The 16,046-nt window shown below is 40.5% G+C and overlaps 1 protein-coding gene across 3 annotated transcripts in view; it reads right to left on the bottom strand.

Annotated features, from left to right (window-relative positions):
• Positions 1–252: 252 nt before the first annotated feature.
• The window catches only part of LOC144027499 (vesicle-fusing ATPase), a 54,616-nt gene continuing 38,822 nt past the window's right edge, over positions 253–16,046 (bottom strand). For 2 of the 3 annotated variants that reach the window (XM_077535103.1, XM_077535087.1), the window contains 14 exons: positions 12,826–12,981; positions 12,415–12,614; positions 12,159–12,324; positions 11,745–11,819; positions 10,308–10,495; positions 8,085–8,180; positions 7,843–7,999; positions 7,477–7,610; positions 5,998–6,144; positions 5,632–5,766; positions 5,283–5,396; positions 4,153–4,208; positions 3,891–3,952; positions 253–2,195 (listed from right to left, as the gene is read on the bottom strand). In XM_077535103.1, coding sequence (XP_077391229.1) covers positions 3,922–3,952; positions 4,153–4,208; positions 5,283–5,396; positions 5,632–5,766; positions 5,998–6,144; positions 7,477–7,610; positions 7,843–7,999; positions 8,085–8,180; positions 10,308–10,495; positions 11,745–11,819; positions 12,159–12,324; positions 12,415–12,614; positions 12,826–12,981 — 1,655 coding nt within the window. In that variant the 3' untranslated portion in view covers positions 253–2,195; positions 3,891–3,921. The remainder of the gene's footprint in view (positions 2,196–3,890; positions 3,953–4,152; positions 4,209–5,282; positions 5,397–5,631; positions 5,767–5,997; positions 6,145–7,476; positions 7,611–7,842; positions 8,000–8,084; positions 8,181–10,307; positions 10,496–11,744; positions 11,820–12,158; positions 12,325–12,414; positions 12,615–12,825; positions 12,982–16,046) is intronic. The other variant, XM_077535093.1, reaches the window with a different exon arrangement.

Raw genomic sequence — 16,046 nt, 5'->3', positions numbered from 1 at the left:
TGGCTGATGTGGTGCTGTTTAATAATTATTTGTCCTCCATTTTACCCTTCTCAATTTAGAAGGAGCAGCACATTCATCAATGTACAATATAGAGAGTAAATAAACTGAACCACTACATCAGTGGCAGAGCTACGTGGTAGCCAATGGTGGCCAGGAATCGGGCTGGGCTGGCCGAAGTCAAAATGCCAGGGCCGATAACTTGTGCCAACCCAGTCCTGGACTCCATCAACAAACAAGTAATACACAGCAGGTTTTTTTTTCTGTGCATCTGTGCTTTTTATTGCAATAATACATCTGGAAATAGAATATATATATATATTTACACACGCACACAAACACACATTTTCAACAGTTAGAACGAAACAAAAATATTGGGCAGTAAACAATTCATGAGGGGGAAGAGACAATAAAGTAAACACTAACTGATTCACGTGGTAAATTGGTCATCACGCATACACAACTCTGTGTATTGGCTTAACGTTACCCTTCCATTAATGAAAGACAATCCCACAATGGTCACTGTAATAACTGACAAAAGTAATAATAAAAAAAAGTACTAAGTAGTAACAAAATGGATATACAGCCATTGTTTTTGTTGTTGTCAGTTCCAAAAGAATTCTTAAAACAAAACAAAACGACTAATAAAACTACTGTAGCATTGACAAAATTGATGTCATGCCATTAATACATCGTTTCACTACCATATGAGGCAATCACTGGACTCAACTTTCTGAGCAGCAGATTCAGTTCTCGAATGTATTGATATTCTTCAGATTTCATGATACCCTGCTCAGATTCAAAGCATCCTTTACTGAGCAAAGCAGCCCCAGATAATTAACCCCTTTTTTTCAAAGCAGCTACAATGTTGTTGCTGTTGTTGTTATTTTGTACAAGTGGTACAAAATGTATTATGCTTGTTTGTTTGTGCACTTATGTTAAAAAAAAAGAAAAGAAAAGAAAAAACAACTCTACAATATTTAATCTGTGAACTCTGAATTTAAATGTGTCCAGTGTCACAAGATGATTGCCTCAAAAGTTTGTACAACAAAATATTGAGAGCATGATCAATTTTGTTCTCGGTACAATTTAGCCACCATGTGTATATAATATACACATTCATATGCATACATCATTTAGGCTCTAACACATGCACACAAGTAGACATAAGCTCAAGCTTCCATGAAGAACCATCAAGTACTATTTTTGTTTTGTAGTATTTTTGTTGAGTTGCTGTTTCATTGATCATACATGCGCAGATGTTTTTTTTTTTGTATTGAACACTGACAACGCCAAAGCTACACTAGCTTTTTACTAAACTTCACGCAACAGACAATCAACAATCCGACATTCACTTCCACTATAACTAACCTGACCAAGTCATGATCACCGGAACCACAAAGGATAACAAATCATACTGTAATAGTCTGTCGATATACATAATCTGGAAAGAACTTGGATCATTTAAATGATTCTCAATATACTGCTGCCTGTGTTTATATATACGATGTACATGGGGCTTAAGATGGCCTTACTTTGACCTTAAGCCATGGACAAGTTACAGAGAATTAAAGGCTTAACATTTACACATGGAATAAAGTACTTTTTTCTTAGCCACTACATGGTCACTACAATCCTCTGATGGTCCACAAAGCAAATAATCTGCACTGTATTTGTATCCATTTTAGTTGTATTCTCTTTGTACTGCCTTGTTACTGTTTGTACATACAGTATCATACTGACTATAATTTAGCAAGACAATAACAAATACAACAATCTACACAAGAAGCTCAAAACATATATAGCTTTTTTTTTTTTTTTTTGCACAATGCACAAAACATAATTTTTTGTTTACAATCATCTATTGCAATATTTTTTACAGATAACAATTTAATAACAGTACAACTTCCCGTAGATTGCAGTGATATGACGACAAATATACTTTGGTGATGGGGATGACACATGGGCAGTGATACAAGGATCATATTGCCTATAGAAACATGCTGAGAAGGGGGATCGTATAGCGTCTTTTACCAGATGTGTATTTAGAAAGATGGACAGAGGAATGACTTGGTTAACAGATATGATCGCCTCTTCTTCCTCTTCTCCTCTTCCTCATTGCATCCTGTTTGTGGATGGTTGACAATGAAATAGTTGTTGCATTTCTGAAGCCACTCTACTCATAAAAGCTGCGATCACTGTAATACAGAAGTAGACATGGGCGATTCTGGGTGAAAATAAGAATGTCTGGTTGCAGTTTACAAGGTCCGACTACATTAAACGGCCAAACACATGTAGCATTTCATGAATGGCATTGCAAAAAAAAAATAATAATCTATACATTTCCAAATGTGAGAAACTTTAAGAGTAGTTTGTGTTCTTTATTGCCTGTAAAAGCATGAATTTTAGTTTACCAAACCCCACCTCTCCAAACACACAGAAAAAGTAGAAAACATTTCAGCATGACGTTCATGGATGAAAGAAATACGCAAAACAGACCAAGGACATGAGGAAAAAAGGCTATTTTAAAGCAAGCCCGTCTGATCAATTGTCTCAATTCATCTTTAAAGCAATACTAAGGAACTTTTCAACCTTCATTAAATATTTTCACAAGTCTACTGATGAAACATTGACTTACAACGAGTTGGATAAAAAATAATCCAAATTGGGTCAAAAAGGGACTGACACAACTTTTTGGTTTATTCAATTTACCCAAAATGTTGGGTCAAATGAAAAAAAAATTGTTTAAGTTAATTTAATTTGATCCAACTTTTTGTCTTAAATAACTCAAAAAGTGTGGTCAGTTCATTTTTGACCCAGTTCAATTGGGTTATTCAATTAACTAAAAAGTTGGGTCAAATAAATACCTCCACAAAATAACCACCAAAATTCGGTTTCTTAATTTAATTTCACCCAACTTTTGGGGTTAAATAAATCTTTTTGTGATTTAACTTTTTGGGTTCAATAACTCAGAGTCGGTCAGTTCTTTTTTTGACCCAATTCTATTGGGTTATTTAATTAACACAAAAAGTTGGGTCAAATGTATAACCCACAAAGCAACCCCCCAAAATGGGTTGCTTCGTAGGTTACTAATTTATACTAATTTGACCCTTTTTTGGGGTCAAAAAGTTGATTCAGTCCATTTTTGACCCAGTTTTTTTTTTTTTTTTACCCAAATGTTGTTAGAGTGTATATTTATCATGGCCTGAGCAGTCTGTATCACTTCTACTGGCACAAGACAACTTTCAGGAGGGTGGCAGGAACCCTGCCACACAAAAACTACAAGTGTGCTGACTGCTTTATGTCATATGTCACTTCCCCCAAACCCCATTAGTTACAAAGACGGAAGCCAATTTGGACGTCACACTCGATTACTGCTGTCATGAGAGAAGCTGTCTGAGAAGACAAAAAAGAAAACGGGAGACTACTCAGATAAAAGGACAGTCAAGGATCAACGTTGGCCGGCTTTCACTCACTGGCATGAGCTCACTTTGTACTGGTCCTCATGGGAAATGTGGTCTACCTAAAGGCATAACACTACCCCTTTTGTCCACATGGGGGTGCCATAATCAACAAAAACTGAAAGTTCCTTACTGTTGCTTTAATGCATGCGAATCTCAGCATGTATAGAAATCGTTAGGTAGCATTAGCAAAGAAAAGTTTGCCTGCACTTAATGGTGACATTCTACTATCAGGATTCAGCTTTCTTCATGCCTACAGTGGTATTTTTTAATGACATAGTCTTGCTTTAGAATATGAAAAGGGTGAGATATGAGTTACTACAATCAACACTGGAGAAGAATATCTAGTAGGGATACGATTCTAATGGCTGATTTGCATTATTCTATCTTAAAGATTCCAAATGCATTTGTCTCATTTGTTGTTGGCCTTACCAGTGAACAGTGGGAACCACTGACTGGCAGCTTAAATTCGGATATGATTTCCTTCATTCAACCTGATGCAAAATAAAACGAAAGGTGAAGAAAGGCACTTGCAGTTGTAGTGATACAAACAGGCACAAACGTTCACACATGATGGAGACAGTAATGGAAAAAAATAGATGATTAAAAAAAAACCAAAAAAAAACAATATGGTTTAAACTGAAGGGTGTTGCTGATGCTTTGTGTGGATTTTTTTTTTTGTGAGTATACTCACGCTCCCTCATCTCGCAACAGAGACAGGAACTTGGTCACTCTGTAGTCTTGGTCCATCTAGAGACAATAAAGTGAGATGCTGAGCCAAGTAAAATCCACAGTGAAAAGAAAATAATCATCTAATTATCTAAACGTGTCATCAGTGTTTAGTTGTGTTAGCTTGAGTTTTGTAATAAAACTGTGTCTTGATTTGTTTTTTGAAGTCAAGAAACCCCCCCAATATAGGCCAAAAGTCACAATTTGGCAAATTTCACGTTTTTTTTCCCCACAAAAAAAAAAAAATATATATACTTTTAGCCAGTCCACATGTGTGGGCGTCATTTTTATAAAGTGATGATTTTGGAGGTACAAGGTTTTGGCCCGACGCCAGCAATATACAGTATGTATGTAAGTAATAGTATATATTAAGTAAGTACCATATATAAAGAACAAGAAGAAGATTCTAGAATGATAAATGGTATTTAAATAGCTTTTAGGCGCACTGAACTGCATCATAAAATTAAGATTTTTATTTATTTAATAAATAAAACATATCTAGATATGTTTTATTTATTTCTTGCTGCTAATTTTTGAACATGTACAGTAAATTGTATGTGTGAAATGTATGCTGCTTCATTTTTTGATTTCATTTTTTCTTTTTTTAATTGATCATCTCTGTTTCTAGGTTTTATGTTCAAATAAAATAATCAATCATTGTTTACACTCCAAATCCTTACCTGAAATTGAGGACGAAGAATAGCTCCTTTACATTACAAAAACAACTTTTCAAAGCTAAATGCAATTAAAAGTTACACTCATTGAAATCCTAATTTCAAACTTTTTAGATGGATGGATATTTGTAATAACGACAGTACAGCCCATTTATATAATAATAATAATAATAATAATAATAATAATACCTTATTATTATTATTATTATTATTATTGTATGGTATTATAATAATACCTTATTATTATTATTATTATTATTGCTGTTATTATTATTATTATTATTATTATTGTTATTATTATTATCATTATTATTATTGGGTGATTGTGGAACACTTTGCCACTATGGCATATTTTCTATACGAATATGAAAGACTAACAAGTTCACTAGTCATGATAATGTCCTATCAGTATCGCATGTACCTGCAGTGACATCTCGATAAGCACAAGAAGTTTCTTAATGCCGATCCAAACTCGCTTTCCTTTGAGCTGATGTGCGATGCTGGCCCTCTCTTTGTCTGTGAAGCTCCCCAACAGCTGCATTAAAAAAAAAAAAAGATGTGCAAAATGTCAGTCAGACATGAAGAATCTTCAAAGCAGAATGCTTTGAACGTGACAGTACAGGAAGCAAATTGGCATTGCATCAAATAGATTACTGCAAACCAAGCTTAATTCATTTGTGTATGTTTCACTGTCATGCGCATGTATGACAGTTGCTCTCGGCTAAAGCGTGCATAATTCACTCAAGTGTTCGCGTGACTTTGTTTAATACCTCTAAAGCATCAACAAGCTGCTCCCCGGTCGAGATGTTTGGGACATGAATGGTGGTGCTGAAGGCATCCAACATCTCCATCTCCTGTAGGACGTCCTTTCTGCTGGTGGTGCCAATGATGAGCAGCTTCCGACCCTGAAGAAGAAATCAATTACAGCACTCCTTTGACACACAAGTCCATATATGCATCCATCCATCCATCCATCCATCCATCCATCCATCCATCCAAACTTTGCAAACACAAAATCATAACTACAGCTCTTGTATTTGATCCTGCTAGATTGCGCAAGTAGACATCACAATGTTGTAGCTTGTTGGGTTGTATACAGTGCATAACGTGTAAGTTAGAGATAAGTGAACGCCGACCTTGGGAGGTGCTTTCTTCAGGAGTACCAACAAGGCTTGAAGAACCAGATTGGAGAATCGCGGTCCGATTGGGACATAGTCAAGCAGACGTTCGATGTCATCAACCACCACACAGCTGAGCTGGGATTTGTAAGCGTCATCAAAGACCTAACATACAGAGAAAACATTTTATTTTTTTTTTCTGCTCAATAGTAATTTGTTGATTTTATGTCACTGTTTGCACTGGGGGGTGACAAATTTATTTTCACCATGGGCCACACTGTAGTTAACTTTGCTCTCAGTGGGGCAGTGGTTATAAAAGTGACTGTAGAGTAACTGTATAATAGCTAGCGGTGTAAACAATACACTGAAAATCCCGGTTCAATAGATATCTTTGTTTTAGGTTCATTGTTTGGTAAGATAAGGTAGCAACACCCAGAACAACCTGATTGCCTATATTGCATAAACAGGAACAGAATGTATTTCATTTAATACAATATTTTTTTTATTTTATTTTTTTTAAATACAATACTATCATATTCAATCTTTCCTAAGAATCTTTTTTCTTAGAAAAGTGCATCATAAACCTTTCGAGGAAATGAATAGGCATAAAAGTGTAAAGCCTAATTTATGCCTCCACGTTTGCTCTTGCGTTGATGAACGCCGTAGGTCACATGATCGACGCGAGCCATAAATTTTAAGTGCCGCGTCGCTCGTGGCCGGCTGCGGTGCACACGTCGCCAATCCTTGAACGCCGTAGATGGCGGGGCGTAGCTCGCTTCTGATTAGTCCGTTCGATGGCGTTTTTTCTTTTTTTTTCTCTCTCTCTCCTCCCCCCGCCCAGATAGTTTCCGTGAAGGCAACTGGCGGCGCAAATCGACTTCCTGCTCGGAGACCACGGCTGTGCATGTGGATATGGGCCTGGGACGAGAGGCGGAAAACAACAACAACTTAAAAAACAAAAAACAAAAAAAACTGTGTTCGCTAAGCGCACGGCTGTTGTGTTTTGGCGAGTTTACGGCCGACACCGGTGCAAATTGGCAATAATTAATTGCCACGGCGATGAACTTACTCTCCCCCCGGCTTTGTTTCGTGTTTCTGAATTAAATTGAACTTCCTGAATCCGTCATAAAATGCAGAGGAATCGCCACTCTGTGGCGGCCCAGCCATAGCGACAGCGGGACTTGGTGTGAAACTCCAGCAGACACCGATGTGTATTGCGCACAAGTCGGAAGGCAAACGCACGAGCGGAGCTACGCCGTAACGCCTCCACGCGAGCCTCTCGCAGAAGCATACTGAGGCCTTAACAGTTTGAACAGCTATTTAACATAAACCAGGGAAATTTGTGGCAAGCTTGATGTCTCTTCGATTATTTGGTGGGTTGCTTGCTCAGATTCATTTTACTGCCTCAGAATTTCTCTTTTGTGTTTGGGTTCTTTCGCTCAAGTTGCGAAACATTTGATATGTTTGCTGACAATTGGCAAACAGCGCGACACTAACCTTTTTGATAGCCTGACACTTCGAGATCTCTGAGTGTCCAATCATCTTGTCTGGGGAACAGATCTTAATGAAGGGGAACTGTGAGTCCTCCGCAATCTTGGCTGCCAATGCTGTTTTTCCACTGTGGGGAGGACCTGGAGGTGGGTTTGACAAGTGAGACAAGTGTACTGATGTTTGAGGCTGTGGATTACCAGATTATGTGCATCTTTTACTGAATAAGGTACGACAGAGCTAATTTTGTGAACTTCATGATGTCACATTTCTTCTTATTTAATTGTGACGATTCCTCTAAATGGGAGATTAGTCTTTTTTTAAGGTGGAGATTTAAGTTGCTCATCTTGACATTATTTTGACGCAAACGCGTACCCTCCAGCAGCACAGCCACCAATGGTGTGCGATCACTGTTCTTGGTCTGCTGTACCAGCAACTCTCCATCATCGAGGACATGTGTAACTGGGTCACCCCATTTGATGATGCCATTCATGATGTAGCTGGAGTAATCCTCCTGGTTTGTACCAAATGCCTAGGAAAACAAGAGGAATTATTTGGCAATAATGAAATTGTAATCTGCATCCGAGGATCTGAATTGAAAAAGAGATGATACTCACTGGTTTAATGTCGTTGTTAAGGGATCCCAAGAAGTCATCTCTGGTGACCTGCAGCTTCTCTGCCCTCTCCATGTCAACCTCAACTGTAGATGTAGCCTGGAAAAAAAAAAATCAAAATTCCATTAAAGTGATGACCACCCGCACTAACTTATTAGAAGCACATCGCAGGAAGATGACTTTCACTTCTATTTCACCCCCAAAAAATAAGATTCCCATAATAATCATTTTGTAAACTCAAAACGGAGATTTTTTTATTTTTTTTTAAAGTCAAAAGTTTTTACAGCCTATAGTGCAATCTCATGTAGTGCAAGAATGATGAATACAATCATACAATCATTCAATTAATCATCATCATGCAATCATTCCACTCCAAGAACCAAAACTGCAACAAAATGACACCAACTCAGCAATGCTGCTAATGCTTGGAAACTATCGATAACAGGGAAGTGTGATTTATCTACGCTTACAAAAGAAGTTGAATTGTTAACATTGCCTTTAAATTCATAAGGTTACCTCATGCAACTTAAAATATAAATTGGAGCATTTCTGTAATTTCATGACTGTTACACTACTGTCACTGTCGTCGTAGTAGTAAGAAACATAAAGGGTTTTTCCTGTGTACAAAATTCAGAGGCGGCCACCTCCACCTAATTTGCTTGCCACTTCCAGCCTGAGCCGATATCGCTCAACACATGGCTCCAGCTGTGTTGATTGAGCTCGGCAGGGACGCACTGTAACTGCAGTTGCAGTGTTGCTCCATTATGGAGGCTCTATATTAACAGCAGTGCACCGCAAAGACCTGAACCAATAACAGAAGAAGAAACCCCGTTCTTTTTTTCTTTTTTTTTTTTTTTTAATTTTTATTATTATTTTTTTTTACTTTAACTCTTTGACTGCCAAACGTTATCTAAAAAAAAAACAACGGTGCCAGCCGATTTGGAGCATTTTCACTCATCTTTCAAAGCAAACAGAATATTGTTCGATATGATGACGTAAATATGGTGGATACCATATGAAAGATTGGATTCCATTCTTTCATGAGAAAAAAAAAAGTATGTTTCTTCCTTATTCCGTTTTTAGTAATCGCCATTTGAAATTAGGTCATTGGAGTGACAAAAGCGAAAATACTAATATTAAGAGAAAAACAAGCTTTTTGTGAAAAAATACATTTTTTTTTTTTTTGCACAACAGTGACACTAATATTTTTTGTTTAGTGACAAGGCAGAACAGCTGGTCATTGAGAGAAAAAAAACAACAACGTAATAAACGTAAATTAACGTTTTTGGCAGCATTCATTAGGATTTTAGAAAACGTCATTAAACGTTTTTGGCGGTCAGAGTTCATTAATGTACCAAAGAATAAACAGATCATGGAGCAATCATTGTACACGCCCATTTCTTGGTTGCGAGGCAGAGGTGGCGGGCTCCAGCCATTGCCAAAGTCATAAAATCACAGTATCTACAACAAACATAATAGTGATTTACAATAACGCTGAACTATATTTACAATTGAATATGTACTAGTGAATTAATTTTTAACGATAGTAGTTAAAAAAAATGGCAAAAATTAATGGCAAATTTGTATTCATATAATTTCTCATTTCTAGTCTCTGATCGTAAAATGGTTTCAGGAGGGCGGCCCATAATGGTATCGGTTACCGCTGCGAGTACCGATACCTTAAAATAAGACTTCTATTGGCACCGATACTGATACCTGGTATCGGTAATCACCCATCATAGTCAGGGTGATACCACCTCTGCCTCAATTTGAGCCAGGAAAACCCCTGAAAATACACAATTTTTAAAATTGTATTATTAATCAGCAGCTTTAGATGTAGTTATGTTTCACTCTTCTCCGCAACAAATGAGGATATCACTGTTGTTTAACTGTTTTGTTTAACATTAAATAGTTAATGTGAAGTTGCATCTTCTTATCATATTTGACTAAAAATTTGATTATTTCAAATTTTGTTACTCACCCATGGAATCCTTTTATTTTCATGTACCATTCAAAGTCCACCGACCATTAACATAAATTTATAGAAATAAAGAAAAAATATGACATTCAATTGCACAGGACATACTATTTTGTAAATGTCTTGAATATTGGAAATCTAGAGCTGAAATATTCCGCTCATAAGTATTTCAATGAATGCCCTACAAACAATCGATTGCACATCAATGCTGCAATGTTCCATACCAGCATCATTATTGCCAAACTGACCTTGATGTGTCTGTTCATGGCAGTGGACTGGGCGGCCCTGACCAGCCCCTCCAGCTCTGCACCGCTGTAATTCTTGGTTTCAGATGCCAGCTCTGGTATGTTGACATCTTGAGCCAGCAGTTTGAAGCTTCGCATTTTGTTAGTGTGAATGGTGAGAATCTGAACACGACCTTTCTCATCAGGAAGACCTGGTAGTATAAGACAGGAACAAGGTTGGTGGCAGAAATAAGAACAATAGTATGTTGCATCAACAATCTATTTCTTGTGATGAAAATATGACCATCAGTAGAGCAAACACACACACAGAATTGGAACCTTGTAGCTTAAACAACCTGTTTTGGTGTGCACTTCAAAAGAATTCTGCTATTTATTAACTCTTTGACTGCCAAATATTATCAAAAAAACAAGCCCAACAGTGCCAGTCGATTTCGAGCATTTTCACTCATCTTTCAAGGCAAACAAAATATTGTGCGCTACGACTACATAAACATAAAAAAAAAGTATGTTTCTACCTTATTCTGTTCTTTAGTAATCACCATTCGAAAATAGGTCATTTGAGTGACATTGAAAAGATACAATTTTGCACAACAGTGACCTTTTTTTTTTTGACGCTCTGTGATTTAGATTTAATGTGACAAAGGCTTTGATCATTCACGTCACCCTTGAAAACGTTCCATTTTATCATATCAGTCGTGTTTCATTGTAATTTCATATACCGTGAGCCCACTGAAAAGAGATACAATGCTGCCATCTGCTGGCCATAGTTAGTGAGTGTTTTTGATTCCACAACCCATTGAGCAGGCAGTTCTGCACAAGACATTGCACTACCCATTGAGGGGGGGGGGGAAAAAGAAGAAAAAAAAAGCATATGTCATTAAACGTTTTTGGCTTTCAAAGAGTTAAATAATTGTGTCTTCCAAATTGCAATAAGAATGCCTTCATTGAGTTATAAATGGTAGTTGTTTATTAAATTATTCATCCATTATTTTTCTATACAGATTATCATGTTCAGAATTGGAACCTGGAGTCTAATCATGCAGATTTCAGACAAATTCAGACTACAACCTGGACTGGTCAACAGTCATCAATCATGGGGCACATATAGAGATAAACAAGCTCATTCAAGCTGACATTCACACCGACAGTGAGTGGGAACTGAACCCACAAAGTCAAGTGAGTGAATCACAACTCAGTTAGTCACCCTCATTTAAGTGAAGCTCATGGTGACAACAAAATCAGAAGTTTGAAGAGATACACCAAGCGAATCTGTACATGTCATTACATGTTTGATTTGTTCGACTTTATCGGTGTGTGTGGAGAATTCTTTTTAGCTCAAAATGCTCAATTGTACGCCACATATCCTACAAATTACTCTTCAGAATATATAAATGATAAGAATAAATGTGAGTACGAGGCGAAACATAGTCCTACACTTACCGATTTCCATCTTGACCTCAAACCTGCCAGGCCTCATGAGGGCATCATCAATCAGGTCAGGCCTGTTGGTCATCCCTGGTGAAAACAGAAATAGTGATGATGGACAGAGAGGAGGTAAAGAACGATGGATTATTCATCGATCCATTTTCTATACCGCTTGTCCTCAATTCAGTTCACAGGGGAGTTGGAGCCTATCGAAGTTTAAGCGAGCAAAATGTGCATTGCACCCTAGCCAGTCAATCACTGTAAATGATTTTTAATCATCACATTCATTAATTTTCAGTTTGACCATACCAAAAAATAATAGAAAGGGAGGATTTTCATACATCTCATGATGAAAATCTTTGACGTAGTAATAAACATCAAATAAATAAATGAAAAGAATAAAAAACACATTAGGGATCCATGATTTACCAATGACCAGGATGTTGTTAAGTTGTTCCACGCCATCAATCTTGGAGAGGAGCTGGTTGACCACTGTATCATGCACACCTGTACTGCTAGCACCCGTGCCTCTCTGTTTGCAAATGGCATCCAGCTCATCAAAAATGATGATATGGAGGCCGCTGTTGGCTCCCAGCTATTGAAGGTGCAGATGAAAAGGCCAGACATGTTAAAACACAACTGAAACATTCCATTTCTGAAATGTAAATAACACACAGTTGCACACCCGCTTTTGTTCATCCTCTGCGTCAGCGAACAACTTGCGGATGTTAGCCTCTGACTCTCCCACGTATTTGTTGAGGATTTCAGGGCCATTGACAATCTTTGGCTCACGGGCGTTAAGCATTTTGCCAATCTGCCTGGCCATTAAGGTTTTACCACATCCTGGAGGGCCAAAAAGCAAGATACCCTTCACGTGCTTACAGCCTGGGCACAGACAAACAAAGGAAGCAAAGACTTATTGAGAATTATAGAGAAGGCACATAGAATAATGTTTCTGCCTCATAAATAATATTAATCACACATTGTTGTGACTTCTGGCTTAGTCCTTGTCAGTCAGGGGTCGCCACAGCGAGTAAATCGTACATGTTATGAACGATACATAAACAACACGAACAAACAGAAGGTAATGTCTCACCCATCTGCTCCACAATGTCAGGAGGGAAGACTCTGGAAGCAAAAGCTCTTCGGAAAATGTCAGAGAATTCCTTATCCAGACCTCCAATACCCATTTTCTCAAAGTTCCAGTCTGGGTTGATGATTGTCTGACGTGCCTCCTTGGTTTTTGCCTTACCTACGGAGTAATAATCAGGAAGTACTTGTACAATAACATAAATAAGTACACACACATATATACACACGCACACACTATACAATGTGGAGATTAGGAGACGAAGGGAACGCATATCTCTTTCTCCACACAAACTGATTATTTACATGCAAGCAACATGCTACTATCCTGCAACTATTTGATCTTGATCATCCCATCGAACCAAGAAACACCATACTCCCCCCCTCCTTTAAAGAGGTTATCCTTTGTGGGTCACCACACAGGCCCCCCAGAATTCAACATAACAAAAGTGCATGGCAATAATGAACAGTGTCAAGAAAAACTGTCAACGTGGTAGTGGACGGCATAAGTGGCCGAAGTGGCTGCGCTTGGCAGGATGGGGATCAGGTGCCATTGGTGGGTCCGGAACTGGGGCCTAGCCAGACAGAGGTGCAAATACAGGTCCAGAAAGTAAAAACCCTCACACAGTTTGGCTTTAGCCACTAGCCAGCTAGCTCGTTAGCAGGTAAATGAGCACCATGGGAGCTAGCTAGGGAGCTACCTAGGGAGCTCGCTAATTAGCACCTGAGGCCAAAGCCAAACTGTGGCAGGGTTTTTATCTCCTGGACCTGGATTTGCCACCTCTGTCTGGCTGTGTGGATGCCTCCGGCGTAGCGTCAGGGCCAATGGTAGTGGCACATCGATGTCCACATGAGCAGGCTTGAGGCGGTCATTGTGATTCACTCTGGTTGACCTATAATGTCCACCACAAAGTGCTTAACCCCTGCCTCCATCACCCAGAAGGGCACTTTGTAGGGGGCTGCAGCAGGGTCCGATGGCTGATGAAAACGTACCTGTCTGATGGCAGGGCTACAGGCACATACGACTGGGGGAGGCGGTGGCAAGATGTCAAAATGGGGACAAAATCATCACCATCCCGCAGTAACACAGTAATAGGAGACCAGGGAGCTTTAGCATCCTGGAGGAACATCCCCGGAACACGCAGTGGCTTGTAAACCAGCTCAGTAGATGAGGGCTGGAGGCCGTCCATGGGAGACCATGAATGACCCATAGGAGATGGTGAACCCAGTTGCGGTCCGTGAGGCTGGCCCGCAGAAGGGCTCTCATAAAAACCAAGAAACCCCGTTGCCTTGTGGGTGGTATGCCGTAGTGTGGTGAATGTTCACGCCCAAAGCCTCAGGGACTGCTGTCTCGAGTTCAGACGTGAACTGTGGGCACCTGTCCAAGGTGGTCAGCTGGCTTGCTGAAGTGGACAACCCAGGCAAACCAAGGTAATTTTATTTCTATAGCACATTTAATACACAAGGCAACTCAATGTGTTTTACACAAGCAAAGACACAACAGAAAGAAACCAAACCAGAACGAGACGAATGCCCAGGTCAGCACAGCTGAGGTAGTAGATGACAGAGGAACCACTTCTGGCCACTTGGTGGTCTTATCTACCATGGTGAGGAAGTGAGTGAGACTGCGGGAGGGAGGCAGAGGTACCCCTTCACGTTGACATGGTCAAAACGTCTCCCTAGCACTAGAAATTATGCCAACGGGGCTCTGATATGACGTTGTGCCTTGGCGCGCTGGAATGCCATGAAAGAGCCAGCCCACATCCTGACCTCTCCTGAGGCCCGGCCAGATGAACTTGGCCCCCAGCAGCTTCGTGGAAGCCTTCACACCTGGGTTGGAAAGACCGTGGATGGTGTCAAAAACATTGCGTGGTTGGCCGGTGGAGACGGATGAGTGTTGCATTTGGGCTATAAAATGGGATGTCCTCCAGACAGTCTGGTGGACCGTACGCTTGGCTTGAATGTCAGAGTCGGCAGCCATGGCAGCGTAATCAATCCCCAGGTCAACGGCCCCGGGCCCCCTGGCTGGGAGAGGCAGTCGGCAACATAGTTGCCCTTGCCAACCACGTGTTGGATGTCTGTCGTGAACTCTAGATATGGCAGCAGCCTTTAAGAAAAAAAAAAAAGATATGGCAGCAAGCTGACATTACTGCCGACCAGACCATGGCTCTGTGGTTATGGTTATGACAAATGTCAGCAGCTTGTGGTCTACGAAGGTAGTGAACTGATGACCCTCCAAAAGGATGGAGAGGTGTCGGCTGGAGACGGAAAGTCCTAGATGTTCTCTGTCAGAGGTGCTGTCGCGGAGCTGCCTGCTGAAGAAGGCCAGTGGTTGCCAGGCTCCGTCTACCCACTGCTAACACACTGCTCCCACTGTGAGGTCTGACGCGTCTGTTTAAGAGGGCAACCAGGGCATTGGGGGACGGTGTACCAACAAAGCTGCGTTGGCCAACGCAGCCATGGATGAGTTGAAAGTTTGGTCTATCCCCGGCTACAATTCCACTTCATCCATAGGCCCTTTACCCTGCAGGGCCTCCTCACACAAGGGTCGCATGATGTGAGCTGTGTGAGGAATGACCCGGTTATAAAAGTTCACCAAGCTAAAACACTCTTGCAGGGATTTCACAGTGGCGGGAAGGGTGGCGTGGCTGCCTGTGGCTTGACATTGCGCTCTAGGAAGGTAAATGTTGACAAATCGAAATGGAACTTGGCTGTGTTGACAATGAGGCCCTGCTTGCTGAGTAGGTCGAACAGCAGCAGGTGTCAGGCCTCATCTGCACTGCCCACCAGGATGTTGTCCAAGTAAACAATCAAGAACTGCATGTCACAAAGCACAGAGTCCATAAGGTGCTCAAACATCTGTATTGCCCCTTTGAGGCCGAAAAGCATCCGCAGGAACTCGAAAAGGCTGAAGGGTGTGATGATCGCTGTCTTGGCCACATTCTGCAGGTGTACCGGTACCTGGTGGGAACCATGCACCAAGTCAAGCTTGGAAAAGATGGTGGCCCCCGTAATGTGGGCTCAGAAGTCCTATATGTGTGGGACAGGATAGTGGTTGGGGGTTCTGGTGTTGTTCCGGTATCAGAAATCGCCACAGAAATCCCCCCCGTCGCCTCTCCCTCCTCGCCTCCTCCCGCCCATCCTCCTCTGCATCCCGGTCCCTTTTCCCTTGTCGGCCTCCCTCCAACCGGGGGGGGGTTGGCGGTCGTCGGGGGGGGGGGGGGGGTG

The sequence above is a fragment of the Festucalex cinctus genome, chromosome 1 (assembly GCF_051991245.1).
Source record: "Festucalex cinctus isolate MCC-2025b chromosome 1, RoL_Fcin_1.0, whole genome shotgun sequence".
In the NCBI taxonomy this organism is placed as follows: Eukaryota; Metazoa; Chordata; class Actinopteri; order Syngnathiformes; family Syngnathidae; genus Festucalex; species Festucalex cinctus.
This window is presented reverse-complemented; position numbering and strand designations above follow the sequence as displayed.